This window comes from Medicago sativa, chromosome 7 (genome assembly GCF_051527215.1).
Source record: "Medicago sativa cultivar Bolivia chromosome 7, Bolivia_mono, whole genome shotgun sequence".
Lineage (NCBI taxonomy): Eukaryota > Viridiplantae > Streptophyta > Magnoliopsida > Fabales > Fabaceae > Medicago > Medicago sativa.
Genome location: NC_140755.1, coordinates 73,310,959 through 73,334,762, shown reverse-complemented (window position 1 = coordinate 73,334,762; position 23,804 = coordinate 73,310,959). Strand labels below are relative to the sequence as shown.

Below are 23,804 nucleotides of genomic sequence, written 5' to 3'. Positions count from 1 at the left end.
ATTTTACATAGTGATGTGTGGACATCTCCAATTTTAAGTTCTGCTGGTCATAAATACTATGTCCTCTTTTTAGATGATTTTACAAATTTCTTGTGGACCTTTCCTATTAGCAGAAAATCTCAAGTATTTGAAATGTTCAAGTCACTTACAAATCTTATTCACACACAATTTTTGCAAAATATAAAATCCTTTCAATGTGATAATGGCGGTGAATATAATAATGAGCTATTTCAACAATATTGCACTAATCATGGCCTTGTTTTTCGCTTCTCTTGCCCTCACACATCCTCACAAAATGGGAAAGCAGAACGAAAAATTAGAACCATTAACAATATGATACGCACTATGCTAGCTCATTCTTCTGTTCCACCATCATTTTGGCATCATGCTCTCCACATGGCAACTTATCTGTTAAACATTCTTCCTTGTAAAACACTTCAAAATCAGTCACCAACACAACTCTTATATCATCGTGATCCCACCTACACACACTTACGAATTTTTGGTTGTCTGTGTTATCCGTTATTTCTGTCACCTACCATTCATAAGTTACAACCTCGTTCTACTCCGTGTGTCTTCTTGGGTTATCCATTGAACCATAGAGGTTACAAGTGTTTTGATTTGTCAAACAGAAAATTAATAATTTCGAGGCATGTTATCTTCGATGAAACTCAATTTCCCTTCACCAAGATAAGCTCACCTTCACCTCACTCTTATAATTTCCTAGATGATGACCTGCACCCTTACCTTATACATCAATGGCAAAATCAAATATCACCACCGACTGCACATAACCAACCAACACCATCAACCACAATTGACCAGCCACCCTCCTCAATAAACCAACAATCCTCACCTCTTACCTCTCCAATCAACTCACCCACTACAATTTCCTCTCCCTCACCCCCACCAATCCAACTGCATCCCCCTCCACCTACACGTACTGTCACCACCCATAGCATGAAAGGCATCACCAAACCCCGAAAAATATTTAACTTATCAATCTCTCACTCAAACCACATGATCTCTCCCATACCTAAAAATCACAAAATGGCCTTATCAGACCCGAATTGGAAATCCGCAATGCAATCTGAATTTGATGCACTTATTAGAAATAAGACGTGGGATTTAGTTCCTCGCCCTGGTGATGCTAACCTTATTCGATGTATGTGGATTTTTAAACATAAGAAAAATTCTGATGGATCCTTTGAGCGCTATAAGGCTCGTCTTGTAGGTGATGGCAGGTCACAAGTTGCAGGTGTGGATTGTGATGAGACTTTCAGCCCGGTAGTCAAACCCGCTACCATTAGAACAGTACTCGCCATTGCTCTCTCTAAATCCTGGCCCATTCATCAGCTGGATGTCCAGAATGCCTTTTTACATGGTGATCTTCACGAGACTGTTTACATGCACCAACCATTGGGTTTTCGCGACTCTCACCATCCAGATTATGTTTGTCGTTTGAAGAAGTCACTTTATGGTCTCAAGCAAGCGCCTCGAGCATGGTACCAACGCTTTGCTGACTATGTAACTACCATTGGGTTTCGACATAGCACATCAGACCACTCTCTTTTCATATTTCGACAACACTCTGACATGGCCTACATCCTTCTTTATGTGGACGACATCATCCTTATTACATCTAATCATGCCCTTCGCAAATCAATTATGTCACTCTTAGCATCTGAGTTTGCAATGAAGGATTTGGGTCCTTTGAGTTATGTTTTGGGTATTGCTGTCTCTCGCCATCCTGGTGGCATTTTTCTAAGTCAGAGCACCTATGCTTCTGAAATCATTGAACGTGCTGGAATGGCATCCTGCAAATCGTCTGCCACCCCTGTTGACACCAAGCAGAAACTCAGCACTTCATCTGGCACTCCTTATGAGGATCCTTCTCTCTATCGCAGTCTTGCAGGAGCCTTACAGTACCTCACTTTCACTAGACCTGATATCTCTTATGCGGTTCAGCAAGTATGCCTTCACATGCATGCACCTAGCACTGAACACATGCTTGCTCTCAAACGCATTCTCCGTTATGTTCAGGGTACCATACACTTTGGATTACATTTATCACCATCCCCCATCACAAAGCTTATCTCCTACACTGACGCTGATTGGGGTGGATGTCCTGACACCAGACGTTCCACATCTGGATATTGTGTGTTTCTTGGTGACAACCTTATCTCTTGGTCTTCCAAAAGGCAGCCCACTCTCTCTCGTTCTAGCGCTGAAGCCGAATATAGAGGTGTTGCTAATGTTGTATCCGAGTCATGTTGGATTCGTAATCTTTTACTGGAGCTTCACTTTCCTATCCCTCAGGCCACTTTGGTGTATTGTGACAATGTTAGTGCCATTTATCTCTCTGGTAATCCTGTGCAACATCAACGTACCAAGCATATTGAAATGGACATTCACTTTGTACGGGAAAAAGTAGCCCGTGGTCAGGCACGCGTGCTTCATGTTCCTTCTCGACATCAGATTGCAGATATCTTCACCAAAGGGCTTCCTCGCATTCTCTTTGATGATTTTCGGACCAGTCTAAGCGTCCGTGAACCTCCCGCTTCGACTGCGGGGGTGTGATAGAATAGATTATTTTGTATTAATTTACTATAATTAGTTTCCTGTAATTATGTTGTAGAGTAATTAGATAGTTGACCAAACGTTACACAAGAGCTGTATATATTCTATTCATGTGAATGAGAAAGTCAGGCATTCCATTATCTTACAATGTCATCTTTCTTATGTTTCATGGTTCCTTTGAAATATTTCCATGAATTAAGGAGGTTTTCTACTACGGAGGATACACTAACGAATTAGTGAGTTTTTCCATGAGCATTTTGATGGTGGTTGTTGTTATTAATGTGTTCACTTTCATGCATTTTTCCATAACAAATCGATTGTGAGAAATAAGGAAACTTCTTACTTGTAGCATCTTCTTGCATGTATCTTTATTCTATTTTTTTTTTTCTGTAGTTACTTTACATAATGTATACTTTGATAGATATCAAACAAGGAGTTTCATATACCATTGAGAATATGACTCACAAATGTAGTCATCATTCTTCTTCATCTTTCTCTAATGGTCTTGTGGTGTTTGAAATATAAACAACTATCAAAGTTGTAAGAAATAATTCCATCTTTTCTACGGGAAGATAAAGTAGCATCCATCAAATTTCTCCAATATCATTTCTTTGAATGGTTGATGTTGTATCAAAAGTAAGTATTTTTGTATCGTCTTCAGAAGGACTAGTGTGATATTTAAGCCGTTCAACAATTAGTATGATTTTAAGTGAGATAATTGTAAGGTGTTTGATTTTATAAACTATAAAACTGTAACAGTGTAGTTGATGCGAAAATCAAGAGAGATATGTGTATGTTGGGATTAAACTTCATCAACCTATTTCACATGTATTCTCCTGATTTGTTATAGATTCTAGTTACTAATCGATATTATCACGTATCGCTCGACGAACATTATCTATGTCTAAACATGTTGCGAGTTCAATCGTATTGGTCAATTGGCGATCTCTCAACCTATTAACCAACACAATAGCCTTAAGGATCGATACTTTTAGTGAATGATAAACCTAAATCTATCTCTAGAGTTTAGCATTTACCAGGCGATTATCCTAAATCTAGATTTAAAAGGTATTTCTCAATAACACTTCAAATTCATAAATTGAAACAATGAAAACAAGGATAACATCAATGTTCATGAATAACTAGAATAATATATAATGTCATAATCAAAAGAAATACATACTAGTAAGGTTGGTTACATTTAACCCCAACAAAAGAGAATTTAACTACTCATTGTCATGATAGCTTTACAAAGATGAGAAGAGACCCTTATTTTCCAAGCGGGATTGGTTCAAAAAGCCAATTTTTCTTCTCTTAAACCCTAAGTAATCATTTGCTATAAATAAAGACCCTTGCACTCATTATTATTCATTTAGAACACTAACAGTTCAAGGCAAGGGTCAAGCATCATAGCTTCAAGGCAAGATTTCTTCATTCTCTTGTTCTCTTTAGGTATATTTTTATATTGTTTTGTTATGATGTTTGTTGTCACGAGCAACTAAACCTCTTGATTAAAGTTCCAAGATGAACTCCTTCTTATTTGTTGGATTTTATTAATAAAGTTTTTCATTCAGTTTATGCTTTTATTGTGCTAGATTTAAATTAGTCCATGCATGTTCATTAGTGTTTTTTCAACTGAGAACTCCGAATTGTAATCTTAAAAATTGATTTGTAGATTAAAAGTAGGCATTGACAACCCAAAATTATATCAGTTCATTGGTTTGTTCTAATTACTTGTTTCTTAAATTGGTTAATGAAATTCAAGTTTGAAAACCTAACTGTTACTGCGCTCGACAAATAGTAAAAAATATGTTGTGTGAACCTTGACATCTCAAAACAACGAATGAACCGACTGTCAAAATGAACCGATTCACTAACCAACAACCCCTTGTGATAAATCACAGTAAGCAATCGAGTAATTTCTAACTAATCTTCTTGAATTCGATCACGAAAGATTGAAACAAATTTAATACCATCCCCAAATTCTTTAGCGTGAAGGATGCAACCCCGTAAGCTTTGAAACATATACATCATGACAGATCTGTAATCGAATCAGAAATCAAATTCAGATAAACAAACCATCGATTAGCATCAACAGAACCCTAAATACCCAACGCCGAATCAACTATGAAGAGGTGATGCTGAAGTGAAAACCAGATAGAGATGAGGCTAACATAAACCGACCTAAACTGAGAATCGAGAACTACAAACCACTTGAAATTTAGCGCTGCATCAACATAACTAACCCCAATGGTGATCTAGGTTTAGAGCTTGGATCAGTCTCTTCAAACAAACAGAAACTGACAACGACGGTGGCGATCGACTGCCTAACTACTGCCATTGAAGTCGAGACCAGAGGGAAACTATAATCGTTTTGATCCGTATATGACGAACCAGAGACGAGGAGAACTGGCCACGGAGGTTTAGGGAAAGCACCAAGCATATTGTGGTAATTGGGTCGCCGACGGTTGCTTTAGCAACTCTCGAAGGGGTATTGGAGGTGGTGACGTGAGAAAGATTCCCTCGGTCACACCACCCGCACATACAACTACATGGAGTCGGCCAAGTTTGAATGTTGAAGTAGAAAAGAGAGGTTGAGTGACGGTGAGGGTAGGCCGAAAAGTAAAGGAGAGGGAGAAGAGAGAGTTTCTCTCTCTAAAACTTTGTTATCTCTATCATCATATTATGATTATTTTTGGAGAATTTTGGGGTTTCCGCAACCTCTTGTGGTCCATGTAGTGGCTTTGCCATGGGCTCATATAAGATAGCAATTCTTTACTTCTCCATTGAAACTCAACCCATACTTATAATCAATAATACTCAAACCATATCAATTCAAGTGAAAATCATAAATATAATCAAGTGATAATTCTTTACTAGATTTTTTTTTTGAATTTTTAAAATATGCAACCAAAACCCACCCAAAAAACGGTCTAAATATTTTGGAGTATTTTGTATGATATTTACATATGTTAAAATGAAACTTGCTATATTCAATCTATAATCTGCTAACCTCTTAATTATTTTATTACATGTAAACCTATTACACACGAATTGAAAATAAAAAATCATGACTAATGAATACAAAACACTAATCCTCTAGTTACTATTCTTTGCATCATCGTTAATCTCGCCAAGAATCACGATTAATGCCACTATAAAAGCGTAATCAATGTTGGGATAAACTGTGACCATAAAATGGTCTTTACCAATTAAAATGCTCGTAACCGTGTGCTTTTTGTGCATCTGCAATAACAAACAATAATGCCACAAAAAATTAATTTGTGATTAGTATATATAGTCGGGTGATAATCCAATCAAAGTACTTAATTAAAATGAAATACGCTATATAAAATAATGCTTATACCTGTGCAACAATGTTATTAGATTCACCAGCATAAACAGTGCAAGATCGTTCAAACCAACTGCCTCTGACTTTAAAGTCACAAACATCTTCTTTTGTGTTACTAGCAAGAAACACATCTAATTTGGTCTTAAATTGCATTAGGGATGATCGTTTCAATGTAAATATTAGATCCTTAGCATTTGTGCTTTGACCTCTATACGCTTCCCACCGATCATGCATAGTCAATATCTGTACAAATAGTAGTACAACAAAAAAATGAAACATTAAACTACATTATTTTTATAGGATTAAACGACACTTTATTGGGTCATTGGGGTATTTAAAGTATTTTGAATGAATAAATAGATGCCAATGTGGACGAGAAGATTTTTTTTTAATCTCGGTATCTGATACAACGAACGACTAATTTGGAATTCAATTCCACCTTCAATTAGCAGATGGCTCAATTGAAGTTAGAGCAAAATTGTATCGATTGATCCAACATAAAAATTGTTAGCACCAGAAGTATTTAAATCTGAGACCTAAAGAGAACACACTCTAAAGTTTCAATCCTACACCACCACTACAAGAAATAAATAAAATTGGGACAGAAAATTACGTCGCGTCATGCCAATCTATGGGGACATGTGGGCGAGAAGATTGTATTGTAAAATATCTCATTGATGCGTTTAAAGGCTGATTTGGGGTTCCTTACTTTTTTACGCTATGTGTAAATCTAGTCATTGTGCTATTTGACTAGAAAAAAAAAAAGATGTATTATAAACAACTTTACACAAACATTTAAGACATTTAATCTAAACCGGTTAAATAAGTTAGCCCATATTGGCCTACGGGCCGACTACAACCCGACCTGATTGTAATTGAGTTGCACATTATTAAGTACAACTCATCTACTACAAGCTTTGTCGATTTTTTCATAAATTACTTGATTGAAAATTAACTCTTCAACCTTGATGACCTGAGTTTGAGACTGATACACCACAAATACTAGAGGAGTAAAAAAAAAAACCTACTATGAGCTTGTGATCTAATGGACCAGTCCAACCCGTTTCATTTCTATTTTTAATTTATTTGGTCTATTCACTCGTTTAATTTCTTTGTTACTTTTATGCTTTAGTTTCCACAACATCTAATTGATAAGATAAGATCGGATGCAAGCATAAATTCTTTTACATTGATAAATAACAATCAAAATCAATTAAACTCAAGATTTATTCTCCAATTGAGTTAAATTAATAGTTTAAAAACTTCAAAATTTTATTAGTTTTAACTAAGTATATATATTTATTAAGTTTACATATTTAAATAGTTTTATCTTTCAAAAAACTATTTTTTTTCTTTCAAAAAAAATAGTTTTTTATTTATAGTTTTCAAATTTGATGTTAAATTTTTAAACTTTTTACTATTATTTTTCCAGAAATCACATCAATAAGTTGATAGTGGAATCCACTAACTTTTTATATGAGCTAAATAGATTAGACCAAAAAGACCCGTTTGTAATTTGGCTTGCTTTTTTTTACAACTCATTACATACAAAATTATGGACTAATTATAATGGACCGACCTATTAGGCTCGATCTATTTTGACATATCTTATTCATATTGGACATAGCGTAGACAAACATATATTTTATAGCTATGTTATTGTATTGAATCAAATTGTAAAGACAAACAAATCTGCCAACTTCTTGATCATAGATGTGTGTATTGACTATTTAGTAATCACCATTGAATCTTATATCTTAAGACAACGATAAGTGTATGTATGATCCAAGTAAAAGCTTGTATACTTGTAACCTTTTTTTATCTGTAACTAAATAAAAAAAAATAGAAACAGAAAGAGAGAATAAAGTTGAACATACCTTACGACGTAGGGTGACGATGGGGTTACCGGCGGCATCAACCAAGACACGGTGGTCACGTATGGTAAACACAGAACCCTTAACTTTGAAGACGATGTTTCCGTTGACATCAGTAACGGTTAAGTTGTCTGCAATGGTCATCACCTTTTTCACCACCGCGAGTTCCACCGGATACGGAGTACAATATTGAGGACCTATTATGGTGGTGGGGAGTGGTGGCATCGGTGCAGATGCAGAAGGTTGTGGTTGATAAGGATAAGCCATGATGATAATAACGATGATGGTGTTGGTATATATGTATGTTATGTGATGCTAGTTCTTAGTTTTTGTTTGTTCTGTTAGATAAATATATACGTGAGAATAATGAGAGGGGTCTAAACTTTCTTATATAATAATTTGATGATGATTTGATTGATTTTAAACATATACTATAAAAGTAAATGATATACTATATACTATACCTAGGGAACAAAGAAAGTATCACGAAGGTTCATGTTAGATATTTTTTATAGCCGTCTTTTTTGTACGTTTAAGTAACGTGAGCGTCCAAAACATAGATTGTGGAGTGGAAGCCATGATGATGATGATTAAGAAGAAACAGAAATGGTCAACAAATAATAAATTAAGATGTCATGCAAATTTTTGGTATGGTTGAATATGATGTAGATTGAATCCTTTTTCCTTGAGTCGGTTTATGGTAGAGTTTTTTTTTTTTTTAGAGATTTGCCGTGTAGTGTTTTGGAGATGCTTTTTGTTTGTTGTTCATGTGTTTTTTGTTCTATCTTTCTTGATTTCATCATAGCCCTTTCACATGGTGTTGACAAATGGAGGAGAGGAAGAGCAACTCTTATTGGTTTGTATGATTATTATGGTAAAAGTATAATTTTGTTTATTTTAAAATATTGTATGATATAATTTATCCAAAATTATAAATTTTTCGATATACTATAATGTATGTACTATAAAATATTTGCTTCAATTATCAATTATATAAGAAAATATTTTGAATAAGATTCAAATTATTTTGTTTAATCGAGCTAATTTGATTTGAGAATGATCCTCTCTCTACTTTTCAATCCTTCAAATATCTTTCATCATGCATTCATATAAAATTCTAATAAATAATAAAGGTTTATCTCTAAATACACAATCAAAGGAAAATAAATAATAACATATCAAAATAATTGGACAGGGGGTTGGAAAACACCCTTCTTGATGCTCTGGTTGCATTCCCTTGTCTATGGACTCTAGTTGCTAAATAATTATTTTGGGAGAAGAAGGCTCTTAATAAATAGACATTTTTCACACTAGATTTGCATTGGGCGTTATTGCGTAACACTAGATTTGCATTGGGCGTTATTGCGTAGGAGGCAGGGAACAAGATTCCTTATGTTGTCTCCAAGATGCGTAGGGCGCATAGGTTCATGGGGATGCATGGCCTTTTTCCTTGTTTTCTTCATTCTTTGTGTACTTTTCTTCCTTCACATGAGTTCAAGACAAAATTCTCCCAAGTTGTTTTGTCTCCAAATTCTTTGTTGTGCTTAACTTCCTCAACTTTAATAAGATGTCTTTCTTTGCCGAATTATACAATTTAAACTATAAAAGACTCAAAACATCTATAGAATTGTAGCAAAGATTCTATCGTAGTGAATTTCTTCACAAGGTGTGGAAAGATTGGATGTACCCTTAGATCAGAAGGGGAACCACTATAATTTTTTGTGTCCCTTTTTCTCTTCCATACTCCCTTTAATTTTCCCACATTCATTCATATCTTTAACACGATTTTCCGGAAAGATATTAAGAACCCGACAAAAATAATCCTAAAAAGGTCTTAAAACCTAATTCACCCCCTCTTAGGTTGCACTCTGAACTTACAAGGGAAAACACCAAGCAATTGTGGTGGTTGGGTCACCGACAGTTGCTTTAGCAACTTCAAAAGGGGTATTAGAGGTGGTGAAGCAACAGAGGTACCTCCGGTTGCACCACATATATAACTACATGGAGTCGGGTGTGTTTGGATGTCAAAGGAGGAAAATAGGTTGAGCGACTATGAGGGTAGGTCGGAAAGTAAAGGCGAGAGTTTTTCTCTCTAAAACTTTAATCTCTCTATCATCATATCATAGTTTGATTATTTTTGGAAAATTTTGGGGTTCCCGCAACCTCTTGTGATCCATGTAGTGGCTCTGCCACATGCTCATATAAGATAGTAATTCTTTACTTCTCCATTAAACTCAACCCATAACTATAATCAATACTACTCAAACTATAATCCAATCAAGTGAACACCATAATTATAATCAAGTGATAAATCTTTACTAGATTTATTTTTTTTGAATTTTTAATATATGCAACAAAAAACCACCGATAAAAGGGTCTTAATATTTTGGAGTATATATTTTGTATGATATTTACAACTCAACCCATAACTATAATCAATACTACTCAAACTATAATCCAATCAAGTGAACACCATAATTATAATCAAGTGATAAATCTTTACTAGATTTATTTTTTTTGAATTTTTAATATATGCAACAAAAAACCACCGATAAAAGGGTCTTAATATTTTGGAGTATATATTTTGTATGATATTTACGTGTGTCAAAATGAAACTTGCTATATTCAATCTGTAATTTGCTAACCTCTTAATTTTTTTAATACATGTAAACCTATTACACACTAATTAATAATAAAATAGCATTTAGTGATCCCTAAAAAAAACAGTATTTAATGAATACAAAACACTAATCCTTTAGTTACTACCCTTTGCATGATCCTTAATCTCCCCAAGAATCACGATTAACGCCACTATAAAAGCGTAATCAACATTGGGATACACCTTGACCATGAAATGGTCTTTATCAATTAAAATGTTTGTATTCGTGTGTTTTTTGTGCATCTGCAATAACAAACCAATAATACCACGGAAATTAAATTGTGATAAGTATATATAGTCAAGTGATAATCCAATCAAAGTAAATTAATTAGAATGGAATATACACTATATAAAATAATGCTTATACCTGGGCAACAATGTTATTAGATTCACCAGCATAAGCAGTGCAAGATCGTTCAGACCAACTACCTTTGACTTTAAAGTCACAAACATCTTCTTTGGTATTGCCAGCTAGAAATACATCTAATTTGGTCTTAAAATGGATTAGGGACGATCGTTTCATTGTAAATATCAGATTTTTAGCATTTGTGTTTTGACCTCTATACGCTTCCCACCGATCATGCATAGTCAATCTCTGCACAAATAGTATAACATAAAAATGAAACATTAAATAACATTATTTTTACAGGATTAAACAACACTTTATTGGGTCATTGGGGGTATATAAACTTTACTGAATGAATAAATAAATGTCAATCCGGGCGAGAAGATTTTTTTTAATCTCGGTATCTGGTACGACTAATTTTGGAAATCGAGACTGCTCAATTGAAGTTAGAGCAAAATTATGTATCAACTGATCCAACATAAAAATTGTTAGCACTAGAAGTATTTAAATCTGAGACCTAAAGAGAAACACACTCTACAGTTTTAAGCCTACACCACCACTACAAGAAATAAATCAAATTGGGACGGCAAATTACGGCGCACCATGCCAATCTATGAGGACATATGGGCGAGAATATTGTATTATAAAATAACTCATTGATGTGTTTAAAGGTTGATTTGGGGTTCCTTACTTTTTTAAACTTAAGATGTGTAAATCTAGTCATTGTGAAAAGCCTGTACTATTAACAAATTTTACACAAACAGTTAAGACATTTAATGTAAAACAGTCCAATGAGTTAGCCTATTTTGCTCAAACGGGCCAACTAAAAACCGACGTGATTGTACTTCGTCTCTAATTATAAACTCTTCGGTTTTTTTGACTAATTTCACACATGTTAAAAAATGTGGGTGGTGTAGTTAATGTGTCTATTTAATATGTTAATATTACTAAATTGTCCTTTGTTTATATGTGTATTTAATTTGGTTTTGGCTTAAATATGTCTTTAGTTCCTACAAATATAGGATGTTTGAATTTTCGTTCCTGAAGTTACTAATCCTTCCATTTTGCTACTGCAAATATTAATCATTTTAATTTCACTCCTAATTACGTTTTTTTGATGAGGTGGATAGTGATTAGAAACGTGGCGCTTATGTGGCTATTGGTGACTAGCTTGAGCGTTGCCACATCATCAAAACAAACATGGACGGACAATTTTGCCCTCAATGAGAAAACACAAGCGTGAAATGACTGTTTTTCCCCTGTCTTCATCTTCTTCTTATTCCCTAGCAAACTTTTTCTCTGTAACACTATTCGGGGGGAATGAATTAGGGTTAGGTCAATTGGAACACGATTCCGGGGGGGGGGGGGGGGGGGATTTCGTGATTGGAACTGAAATTTGGTGATTGGAACTGGAATTCAAACTCATGACTGGAAATCGTTGAACTGAAAAACCCAGATACGAACTTGTTCCATTCTGAAAAACCACTTAAGTATGTTGTTCGATTCTAGATTTCTAGTTTGTTTATATTCTTGTTCGATTCATTGAAAAACATGATAAACTTGTGTGTTTCTTCTTTTGATTTCAATGACTTTCTATATACTATCTATATAGATGAAGAACTTGTTGTGTTGCTTGTGTTGTTGCGTTGCGTTTGTTGTTGTGGTGCTTGTGAGACTCTTGTGGGACTCTATACTATAGACAATGCCAGTCCACTTAAGTTTTGCTTAACATTTTATAATCATTCTTATTTTGCTTAACATTTCTATATATGTCTATATAACAAGGATTCTTATATACTTCAATTACTATATAGATGAAGAAAACTCAACAAAAGCCCACCAATGTTAGGAGAGATGCTAAAGCTCAGTTGGTAGTAGCTCTCAAACTGTCAACAACGTAAGTGGACAAATATGGTTTGGTTTAATTATATCTTTAGATTTAATTATAAACTCAAGTGTCTAACTATGTTTTAAATATGTCATTGCTCTGTTGTTTAATGTTAGATTGAGTCACACAACACTGAGCATAATGCATCTGCTCAGAGTCAGTCCCACAACAATCCTAATGCTTCTTCTCAAGTGTCCAATAGGGGTAATGATGTTAACATCATAATGAATAGTTTGAAATACATAAATTTTTAAATTTGAGTAGATATTAGAAAACTAATTAATCCTAGGTTATTATTTTCAAATAACAGAATTTCAAGCATAAGCTAAAAGGGTGAAGTAATTGAGTTGTCAAATTACTCTTGAGTTGGTGTCTATTTTGACATGATTCTTTGCCTATACCATAAGATGTTATTTTAAATTTTAGGCTTAATACATCATTTAGTCTCTTAACTTATTTTTGATTTTCATTTTGATCCCTTAACTATAAAGTGTCTCAATTTAGTCCCATAAATCTTCTGCAGTTTACTGTTTTGATCCTCTCCGTTACTATTTTACAAAATCTGTTAACTTCTTTCCACGTGTCAGCTAAAATTGATGATCAACGGTTAGATTTAAAAAGCACACATAACATACCGTGTATCCACAACATATAATAATTCTTATTATTATTAATTAATATTATTATCTCACTACTAAAAAAAAAAAAAACAATTTCCTCTTTCTTCTTCTTCTCTGATACTAACGCATCTTCTCCCTCTTAAACTACCATCAAAATTCAAAATACTTCAGCCACCATTACTCCTTTACCACACCACCACCACCATTGAACTACTCTCATCTTCCTCTTCAAAAAACCACCAACTTATTATTAGATTGGTAAGATTTTAAAAACCCTAACACCACCTTTTCTCTTACTTTCCGGCCACCACAAATCTCCATTTGAAAAACGAATATGATTTTCTTCTTCCCCATCATGCCTGCAACAAAACCCTTATATTTATTTTGGGATCAGAGAACTTTCACCGGCGACCACCGCGCCGAAAACTGCTGCAATCGTGCCGGAAATCGTGTCTGCCGCGCCTGAAATAGCAACCTGCTACCATTTCATCTTTTTCGGTTTTGATCTTCTATTTTTTGTTTTTCATTTGTTAGATTGATGAATCTGGTGTGAAGAGACTGGATTGATGAAATTTTTGATGTTAAGCTTGTTGTTGTTATTGTTGCCGCTGTTTGTTGAATTTATTATTGTTTTTGAAATTGAGCTTGGGATGTTTGTGGTTGTTGAAAAGGTTGTTGTTGTTGATAGTAATGAAGAAATTGTTGATGGTGATGAAGAAATTGTTGTTTTTGTTATGGAAATAGAGTCATAGAGAGAGAAAGTTAAGAAAGTTGTTGCTGAATTATTGTTTTTTGTTTTGGGTATGAAGTTGGAAGATGAAGAGGGAAGAAGATGACAAAGAAATTGTCATATGTTGTGAGTTCACCGTATGCCATGTGTGCTTTTTAAATCCAACCGTTGATCACCAATCCTAACTGACACGTGGAAAGGAGTTAACATATTTTAAAAAATACTAACGGAGAGGACCAAAATAGTAAACTGCAGAAGATTTATGGGACCAATTTGAGACACTTTATAGTTAAAGGACCAAAATGAAAACAAAAAATAAGTTAAAGGATCAAATTATGTATTAAGCCTAAATTTTATTTTTTGTTCCAATACTTTTTTTTCCATCTCTTGGGCTTCTTATTAGCTGAAAGTAAATCAACTAATGATACACGTAGAGGCCAACGAACTACTCCAGTAATCTCTTCTACAACTGTTAGTAATGCAGAAGGTGGGTTTGGTTGTGTCTTCATCTCCTTCTTGAAAAGAGGAGGTTAAAATTGATTCCAGGTGGCAATAAAAGCTCTTTATCTTCTTCTTCGTAAATTTTCTTTCAATGAACAAAACCTGGCAATAAGAAATTTCTGGCCCGAGAGGGGAGAAGGATAAGGTAGGTTTGGTTGTGCTTTCAAAGGTTAGATTGAAGAAAATGGAACTGACCTAGTGAAACAAACGCAGAAAATGGCATAGTGAAGAAAATGGAACATACCCCCGAGAGTTTCTTCGAAGGTTGATTCGCGGTAGAGGGGAGAACAAGAGGGGTGACAGAGAGAACATAATTGCAGATCGAGTGAGAAGAAGAGGAAAAAAGAAGAATATAAAGACATAGGCAAAACAGTCATGTCAAGCGTGGGCTTTGTCATTAAGGGAAAAATTGTCCATCCATGTCTGTTTTGCTGACGAGGCAATGCTCAAGCCAGTCGCTAGTAGCCACATAAGAGCCACTTTTGTAATCATCCACCTCATCAAAGAAACATAGTTAGGACTGAAATTAAAATGATTAATATTTGCAGTGGCAAAATGGAAGGATTAGTACCTTTAGGGATGAAAATTCAAACGACCTATATTTGCAGGGACCATAAACCTATTTAAGCCTTTGGTTTTTCATATTATAAGACAAGTTAGTGATATTAATTAAGAGTATGTTTAGGAAAAGAATAATTAATACATCTAGTAATTTGTATAAGAGCTTATATTTAGAGACAAATCTTTTTTGAAAGGGTGTTTATAATTAGGGACGAAGGAAGTAATTGATTTCCACATTATTAAGTACAACTCATCTATTTCGAGCTATGCCAATTGTCCCAAAAAACATTTGGTTGAAAATTAGGGCTCTGTTTGGTAACACCAAAAAAGAGCTTTTAGCTTTTAGCTCATAGCTTATAAGCTCGTCTGACAAAAAATAGCTATGTTTGGTAACACTTTTTACAACGAGCTTATAGCTTATTTCAGGAGCTTATAAGCTATTTTTCAGAAGCTACTTCAAGTAGCGTTTGAGCTTATAGCTTTTAGCTTCTCATTTTTTCTTCCATTTTTACCCTTATTTTTCAAAGCAAAATTCAACTTTATCCTTTATAATTAATATTTTGGTAATTGCATCTAACCATTGCATTAAATTACTCGATAATTCTCCAATGTTTATTTTTTTTACGATAACGTAATAACATTGCGTATAGATTTTTTCGTACTTTTTTTTGTCTTACGATAACCTTTTTTTCACGATAACTTAACAACACGTGTTGGTAATTTTTTTTCCTCTTATGAAAGCTACATATTTTTAGATAATATTATTTATAGATAATACATCTTGGTAAGTCAATTAAAAAATATGATAATACATTAGGTGTTTTTTTAATTTTTTTTCCTCTTATGAAAGCTACATATTTTTAGATAATATTATTTATAGATAATACATCTTGGTAAGTCAATTAAAAAATATGATAATACATTAGGTGTTTTTTATTATGTTTAACATTTTTTATAACGTATAAACACTTAATAGAATATAAATTTTAGCTAAGAAAAATTAATTTATATTATAAATTAAAATGTCCTTTTAAAATAAATTTATATTAATTGATATAGATTTAATTATGTTTTTTTTTACAGAATAAATTTTATTATGAATTGAAAATAAATTTATTAGTATGAACTAAGAATGTCCTTTATGTCATTTTACATTTATCAGCTAATTGAACCGTTAGTTTTACCAAACACTTTAGTTAGCTTATCAGCTATCAGTCATCAGTCATCAGCTATAAGCTATCAGCTAGCTTATCAGCTAAAAGCTACCAGCTAGCTTATCAACTAGCTTATCAGCTATCCGCTATTTTTACCAAACATAGCCTAGATCTTCAACCTTGATGACCTGAGTTTGAGACTGACAAACCACAAATAGTAGAGGAGTAAAAAAAATCTACTATGAGCTATGTGATCTAATGGACCGGTCCAACCCATTTCATTTTTATTTTCAATTTATTTGGTTTATTCAGTCATTTGTTTTACCTTTATGCATTAGTTTCCATAACCAACAATGAAATCAAATATCAATTAAACTCTGGTTTTTTTTTTCCTTCAAATTATGTCAAAATGTTAATTTAAAAACTTTAAAATTTTAATAGTTTTAACTAAATATATCTTTTTTATTAAGTTTATATATTTAATTAGATTTTATTTATAGTTTTCAAAAAAGGGTTAATATGTCTTTACCACCTGTAATTTTAATAGTTTTACAGGGGTTAAACCAGAACTCACCCAAATTACAGTGATAAAGACATATTAACCCTTTTAAAAAAAATTCAACTTTGTACTATTATTTTTCCAAAAATCACATCGAGAAGTTGACAGTGGGATACTCCAAAGCCCAATTCCGAAGCCCAATGATCCCATCTGACTGTGAGTTAAGATTCTGATTATTGCTCTCCACCCAGCACGTTTTGCTCGCACCCTGCAAGCCTACCAAAAATACCCTTGCGCAAGTTAACTTGCGCAAGTGTTAATTGTTACGCAAGTTAACTAACGCTGCATGAGTTAACATGCGTAGCGTTAGTTAACTCACGCTGCGTGCTTTCTTAAACAAGGCAGAGCACCTCATTTCCTCATTTCTCATCTAAAATCTCTCTCAAATCCCAAAAATCTGTCTCAAATCACCCAACTCCAAAATTCCTTCAAGTTCAAATCAAACAACACTCCAATAACAAGTAAGTTCTCATGATCAAACACCATTGACCTTTTATGTTTGCATGTTAGATTTTTTCTCTTAAATTAGAAATTTTTTAGATTTATAGTTTGTTTAAATTTTGGTGTTTTTGGAAGGAAATCATACAATGTTAGGATGTAAATGACTTGTGTTGCTTAAAATGTTTAGATGTTTGCATGTTTATGTTGATTTTGTATAGAATTTTTTTTAGAATTAGGGTTTGTTTAAATTTTGATTTTTTTTTGCAAAATATGATACAATGTTACATGCAAATGAGTAATATACATGCAAATGAGTAATATTGCTTAATTATTTAGATGTTTGCATGTTTATGTTGTAGTTATCATTTTTAGGGTTTATGTATAATATGCACACCAAGTGTTTGATTAAATGTTTGAATGAGTTTTTCATTGATTATTTTTAATTTCTATGTGTGTAGATTTGAAGCAATGGCCGGGTGGATCGACGTTCATGCAAAATTCAACGGCGGAGAAACTCAGAGGTTGAAGGTTCGGTGCCTTGATGTAGCGTTAAGAGGTCTCAAGGATCAACTGAATGAATTCTACCAAGGAGTCAACCCAGAGACACAAGGAGGGTGCAAAATATTCTATATAAACGTCCAAAGCTCGACGAGGGGAGCGTATCATTCACTTGGGTGGAGTTAAAGAACGACGAACACGTGACGAGCATGTTTTGGGAGCACACCAAGTTCCAGTGGATCGATATGCGGGTGACGTTGCTGAGATCAACTGAAGATATCATCAACAGCTTGATTCCGCCAGAAAATCGTCATTAGTTAGGGTAAGGTGCATTCAAGCTACAACATTTGTCTCACCTCTGAAATGGGGTGATTCAAACTTGCCAAACGGCGAAGACTCAAGCATTTCGCTCCGCGTTCATGTTTTTCCTTTGAAAAGATTAAATTTTTGTTAGGCTTGCTTAGATGATGGTATTAAGTGTCAAGGAATGGACCTCATTTCGTTGGCACTTGAATACCATCATCTAAATCAAGCCTGACAAAAATTTATTCTTTTCAAAGGAAAGCATGAATGCGGAGTGAAATGCTTGAGTCCTGTTGTTTGGCAAGTTTGAATTTACCCCATTTCAGAGGTAAGACAATTGTTGTAGTTGGAATGCACATTCGAACTACAACAATTGTCTTCCTTTGGATGGGGTCATTCAAACTAGTTAAATGGCCGGACACCGGCATTCGTCCGGGAGTGTTTTTGTTCCATTCTAAATGTTAATTTCTTGTTGGCTTTGTTTAAATGATGGTATCCAAGTGTCAAGGTCTGGACCTCATTCCGTTGGCACTTAGATACTATCATTTTAAACCAAGACCAACAAGAATTTAACATTTGGAATGGAATAAAAGCACTTCTGGACGAATGCTGGAGTCCTGCTGTTTAGCTAGTTTGAATTGACCCCATTCAAAGGTAAGATAATTGTTGTAGTTGGAAGGTACATTTCCGAATGTAATGTAATGATAGTTGACGTACATGTCTTTTACGTAATGTAATGTAATGATACCACAATGTAATGTAACGTAGATGAAATTATATCTAAATAAAATTGTCTAAGAATTAATGTTGTGTACTTATCGAATTTATTTATTCAAAACGCCAATGCAAATATTTATTTGAATTCACGCTGTCGCAATATTTATTTGAATTCACGCTGTCGCAATATTTGTTCGAATTTTATTGAAATTTATTTTATTGACTTTATTCTTCTAATTTATTTTATTGAATTCACGCTATCGCAATTTTATTGACTTTATTATAAAAAATATATTGCGTTAATTAAGTCACATTGTGTGACTTAACTCACGCATCATATAAGCTATGCGTGACTTAAGTCACGCACGTTATAAGCACTGCGCAAGTTAACTTGCGTAAATTGGCCGGTTCTAAAAACTGAGGCACAAACGTTTCTTGAATGGTAGTCAATGGTCTTCAATGGTTTTTGCACGTTTTCCTTCACATTTGACCACGTTTTTTGACTCATTAATTGCTATATACCTCATACCCCCTATAAAAACCCTCACATGCTTCCTCTTTTCCTCACATTTTATCATCCCACTCTTTCTCTTCTTCTTGCTCTGCTTCTTTGTTTCTTATTAGTTTCTAGGGTGGTTATACCGCTTTAGGTATATACCAGTGGCTTCTGGGGGAAGTAGTGGTCGGTCCGGTCGGGAAAAGGGCATCTTGATGTCGTTTTCCCCAGGGCTGATCACTATTTTCCCCAGGAGCTATTTGGCATATACCGAAGAGGGTATCAAATAAGTTTTGACCTCAAGAGGGCATTAAAAAAAAGTAAAAAATCAACCTTATTTGCACGACTTAACTCGCGTAGTGTGTGACTTAAGTCACGCATAAATACAACGTACGTTAGTTAAGTCACGCTACGTGACTTAACTTGTGCAAGGGTATTTTTGGCACGCTTGCAGGGTGCGAGCAAAACGTGCTGGGTGGAGAGCAAATATCTAAGATTCTTTCAATTTGCTAAAAGTAAATGGATAATGTCATTTAATAAGAGATAGATACAAAAAAGGTATGTAGTGGATCCTACCACTAAGTGAATCCCACTACTATTAATTATTTTCAAACTTTTTTGTGTTTTTATCTCTCTAAATGGAAGAAATGGAGAGAATAATAAATGGAGTGAATCTTGACTCTCTGACTGGGGGAGTAAAGAACCTCTCCATTTATGAAAATTATGGAAGATGTCATTAAGGGTCTGTTTGGTAAGACAAAAAAAATGAGCTTATAGCGAATAGCGAATAAGCTCGTTTGACCAAAAAAGCTCTGTTTGATAATATTTTTTCACCACAAGCTTATAACTTATTTCATGAGCTTATAAGTTATTTTTCAGACGCTATTCCAACTTATAACTTGTTTCATTTTTACCCTTATCATTTTAATTAAAACCCACCTTTACCCTTTATAATATTAAAACACATCTATTACGTTTTTAATGTTTTGCCTCAAATCTTTTTTTTTTCCTAAGTTTCCAGCTCTTGTATACTTCCAATTCAACTACTCGAGCATATTTTTCATATATTCATCTACTCGAGCTTAATTTTAAGCATAATTTATCATGTATTACGTTGAGACGGAGTATATTAGGTTTTCAATGCTTCGTTACGATTTGTTTTTTCTTTTTCTTGTAACAATTTTTGTTTTAAAATAAAATTTTATACTTTATTTTTTTAAAAGAAATTTTTATACTTGAATTTTTTTTAAAAGTATAAAAAAGGAATTGGAATAAATTTAAAATAAAACTTCAACAGAAAATTAATATTTTTCAGAAAGAGCAAAAATAATAATTTAATAATATATAAAATATATATTAAGAACATAATTTAATAATTTTATTAGAATTAATAATGTCCTTTTATGTCATTTTACATTTATCAACTAGTTAAATCGCTAATTTTACCAAACACTTTAATTATCTTATCAGCTATAAGCTATCAGTCATCAGCTATAAGCTATCAGTCATCAGTCATCAGCTATAAGCTATCAGCTAACTTATCAGCTATCTGCTATTTTTACCAAACAGAGCCTTAGAGAGAGATACACACAAAAAATAGGATGTGGGTCCTACCACTAAGTGGGTTCTACAATTATTAAATTATTTTTTACATTTTTCAAAACTTTATGTGTTTTTATTTCTCCAAAAGGAATAAATAGAGAATGACATAAATGGAGGGGATCTTGACTATTAACGGGTTAAGATCCTCTCAATTTGATAAAATAAATGGAAATACATAATTTGGAGAGAGATAGACACATAAAATAGATAATGGGTCCTACCAATAAGTAGGTCCTACCATCATTAATTATCTTTTACTTTTTCCAATTTTTTTTGAGTTTATATCTCTCAAAATGGAGAAATGGAGAGGATACAAAATGGAGAAGATCTTGACCCTTCATAATGACAAATGGATCTTAACACACACTTGAGTGCCCTGGCTTTGATGTCATTAGTGTCTTTGTTCCTATCTTTCTCTTAACCATTCATTCACTCTCATCTAAATAATTTATTTTAATCATCCATCCATCATTCTCTTATCTAAAATGAACTAAAGAGATCGAAAGACACAAAAGTCAAAACACCCAAGTATTCTCCTCTGGCTTGACTAACTTTTTATATAGGGCAAATGGATTAGACAAAAAGACCCCATTTGTATTTTGACATATCTTATTCATACTGGACAGAACATAGATTTTAGGCTTAATTACACCACAGGTCCTTTAAGTTTGACGTTTGTAACATATAGGTCCTTTAAGTTTGTTTTGTAACAGATAGGTCCTTTAAGTTTGATGTTTGTAACATATAGGTCCTTTAAGTTTGTTTTGTAACAGATATGTCCTTTAACTCTGTAACAGTGTGCAACTAAGTCCTTCTGTTAACTCACCGTAAAAAAAAACGCTGACGTGACTGTGAAGTCTGTCAATTTCATTTTTTTTTGAAGAATCAGGAGAAGATAACCGAAGGAAAGAAGACAACAGTTCTACCACACGAAATCTAATTGTTGGACTTTATAAGTTCTTGTCCAAGATTACCAAGTACATTGCAAAGGCAATAACTGAGATGATGAAACCGATGATAAATATACTCAACTCTCTATATAAGAAATTGTTATCATTTATCCTGCGTTCTTCCCCTGCAATAATGCTGGTATTACACTTGGAAGCCATTGATTTGACGAATTCAAGCTTTGGTATGAATAAAAATGGAGTCAGGGTTTGAGAATTGGGGAAATGTAAGGGTAAAGGAGACGAAATTGACAGACTTCACAGCCACGTCAGCGTTTTTTTTACGGTGAGTTAACAGAATGACTTAGTTGCACACTGTTACAAAGTTAAAGGACCTATCTGTTACAAAACAAACTTAAAGGACCTGTATGTTACAAACGTCAAACTTAAAGGACCTATCTGTTACTAAACAAACTTAAAGGACCTATATGTTACAAACGTCAAACTTAAAGGACTTGTGGTGTAATTAAGCCTAGATTTTATAACTATGTTATTGTGTTGAATCAAATTGTAAAGTTGCTTGACCGTGAATTTTTTTTTTTGGAGTATAGTTGCTTGATCGTGATTGAATTGTTTCCATTTCCCATGTACGTATTTTGCGTGTATTGACTATTTAGTAATCACCATTGAATCTTATATCTTAAGACAACGATCCGGCTTGTTTACTTGTATTATAATTTTATTTGTAATTAAATAAAAAAAGAAATAGAAAGAGAGAATAAAGTTGAACATACCTTACGACGTAGGGTGATGATGGGGTTACTGGCGGCATCAACCAAAAGACGGTGATCACCTAACATAAACACAGTGAAGACGATGTTGTCGTTGACATCAGTAACTGTTAAGTTGTCTGCAATGGACACAGGGGCCGATCCAGACATTTGGTATATGTATGACTACAATTCCAAAGAAACAATAATATGTAAACTAAATTAAAAATAAGAAACAACATTATTTGATGCAATACAATTACAATGAAAATCGTCTCCTATCTATTTGTTGAAAATGAGCTAAAATAACATCATTATGCAAATTAGAAACACTAGAAGTTGAAATCAATATAAATAATCTTTACAAAGTAGTTTGGGAAAACTTTTATCAAAACATAAAGATTACATGTTCATAATCATAATTAGAACATAATTTTCTCAATTATGATGAACCTGCGTTTTACATAACACCGTTATACAAAACAACACCAAAAAATTTACACACTCATCCTCAAGTAACCAAAACAAACAAATATCATCGACATTCATTAACATCACAAAATAACAATGTCCAAATTTGACTTATCATTATTTATAACCAATTCTAAAATCCTTAATTTCAATCATCAAAGCTATATATATATATATAATTTGGGGAATTGGATGCGTGGCTTTAGCCACACATAGCCATAACCTACATCTGTCCCTGAATGGTCATCACCTTTTTCACCACGGCCAAATCCACCAGCTGATACGGAGCACAATATTGAGGGCATATTATGGTGGTTGGAAGCACCGGCATCGGCGACGCAGAAGCAGATGGTTGTGGTTGATAAGGATAAGATGCAAAGGTAGAAGGTTGTGGTTGATAAGGATAATCCATGATGATAATAATGATGACTGTGTTGGTGATATATATGTATGTATGTTATGTTATGCTAGCTCTTAGTTTTTGTTTGTGTTGAGATCAGAGTCTTATTTGTTCTGTTAGGTAATAAATATATGTGAGAATAATGGGAGGAATCGTTCAAACTTTCTTATATAATAATTTGATGATAATTTGATTGATTTTAAACATATATAAAAGTAAATGATATAGCTAGGAACAAAGAAAGTATCATGAAGGTTCATGTTAGGAATTATGAGCCTTAGTTTTTGTTCGTTTATAGGATTTAATGTTAACGCGCAGAATGGTGGAAAAATGATGATTAAGAAGAATCAACAGTTCTGACTAAGAAGGATGAAGACTTGGTCAGTCAAGAAAGA

The 23,804-nt window shown here is 33.6% G+C and overlaps 2 protein-coding genes across 2 annotated transcripts; both read right to left on the bottom strand.

Moving 5' to 3' along the window:
• Positions 1 to 5,434: 5,434 nt before the first annotated feature.
• LOC146908299 (protein LURP-one-related 10-like) lies at positions 5,435 to 8,234 on the bottom strand. Its single transcript, XM_085727324.1, has 3 exons — positions 7,810 to 8,234; positions 5,948 to 6,175; positions 5,435 to 5,826 (listed from the first exon to the last, which is right to left on the bottom strand). The coding sequence occupies exons 1-3, from the start codon at positions 8,071 to 8,073 to the stop codon at positions 5,680 to 5,682; spliced, it is 639 nt and encodes a 212-aa protein (XP_085583450.1). The 5' UTR covers positions 8,074 to 8,234; the 3' UTR covers positions 5,435 to 5,679.
• Positions 8,235 to 10,529: 2,295 nt separating this feature from the next.
• On the bottom strand, positions 10,530 to 23,485 carry LOC146908298 (protein LURP-one-related 10-like). The gene is made up of 4 exons (XM_085727325.1): positions 23,253 to 23,485; positions 22,563 to 22,687; positions 10,833 to 11,060; positions 10,530 to 10,708 (listed from the first exon to the last, which is right to left on the bottom strand). The coding sequence occupies exons 1-4, from the start codon at positions 23,419 to 23,421 to the stop codon at positions 10,562 to 10,564; spliced, it is 669 nt and encodes a 222-aa protein (XP_085583451.1). The 5' UTR covers positions 23,422 to 23,485; the 3' UTR covers positions 10,530 to 10,561.
• Positions 23,486 to 23,804: the final 319 nt, after the last annotated feature.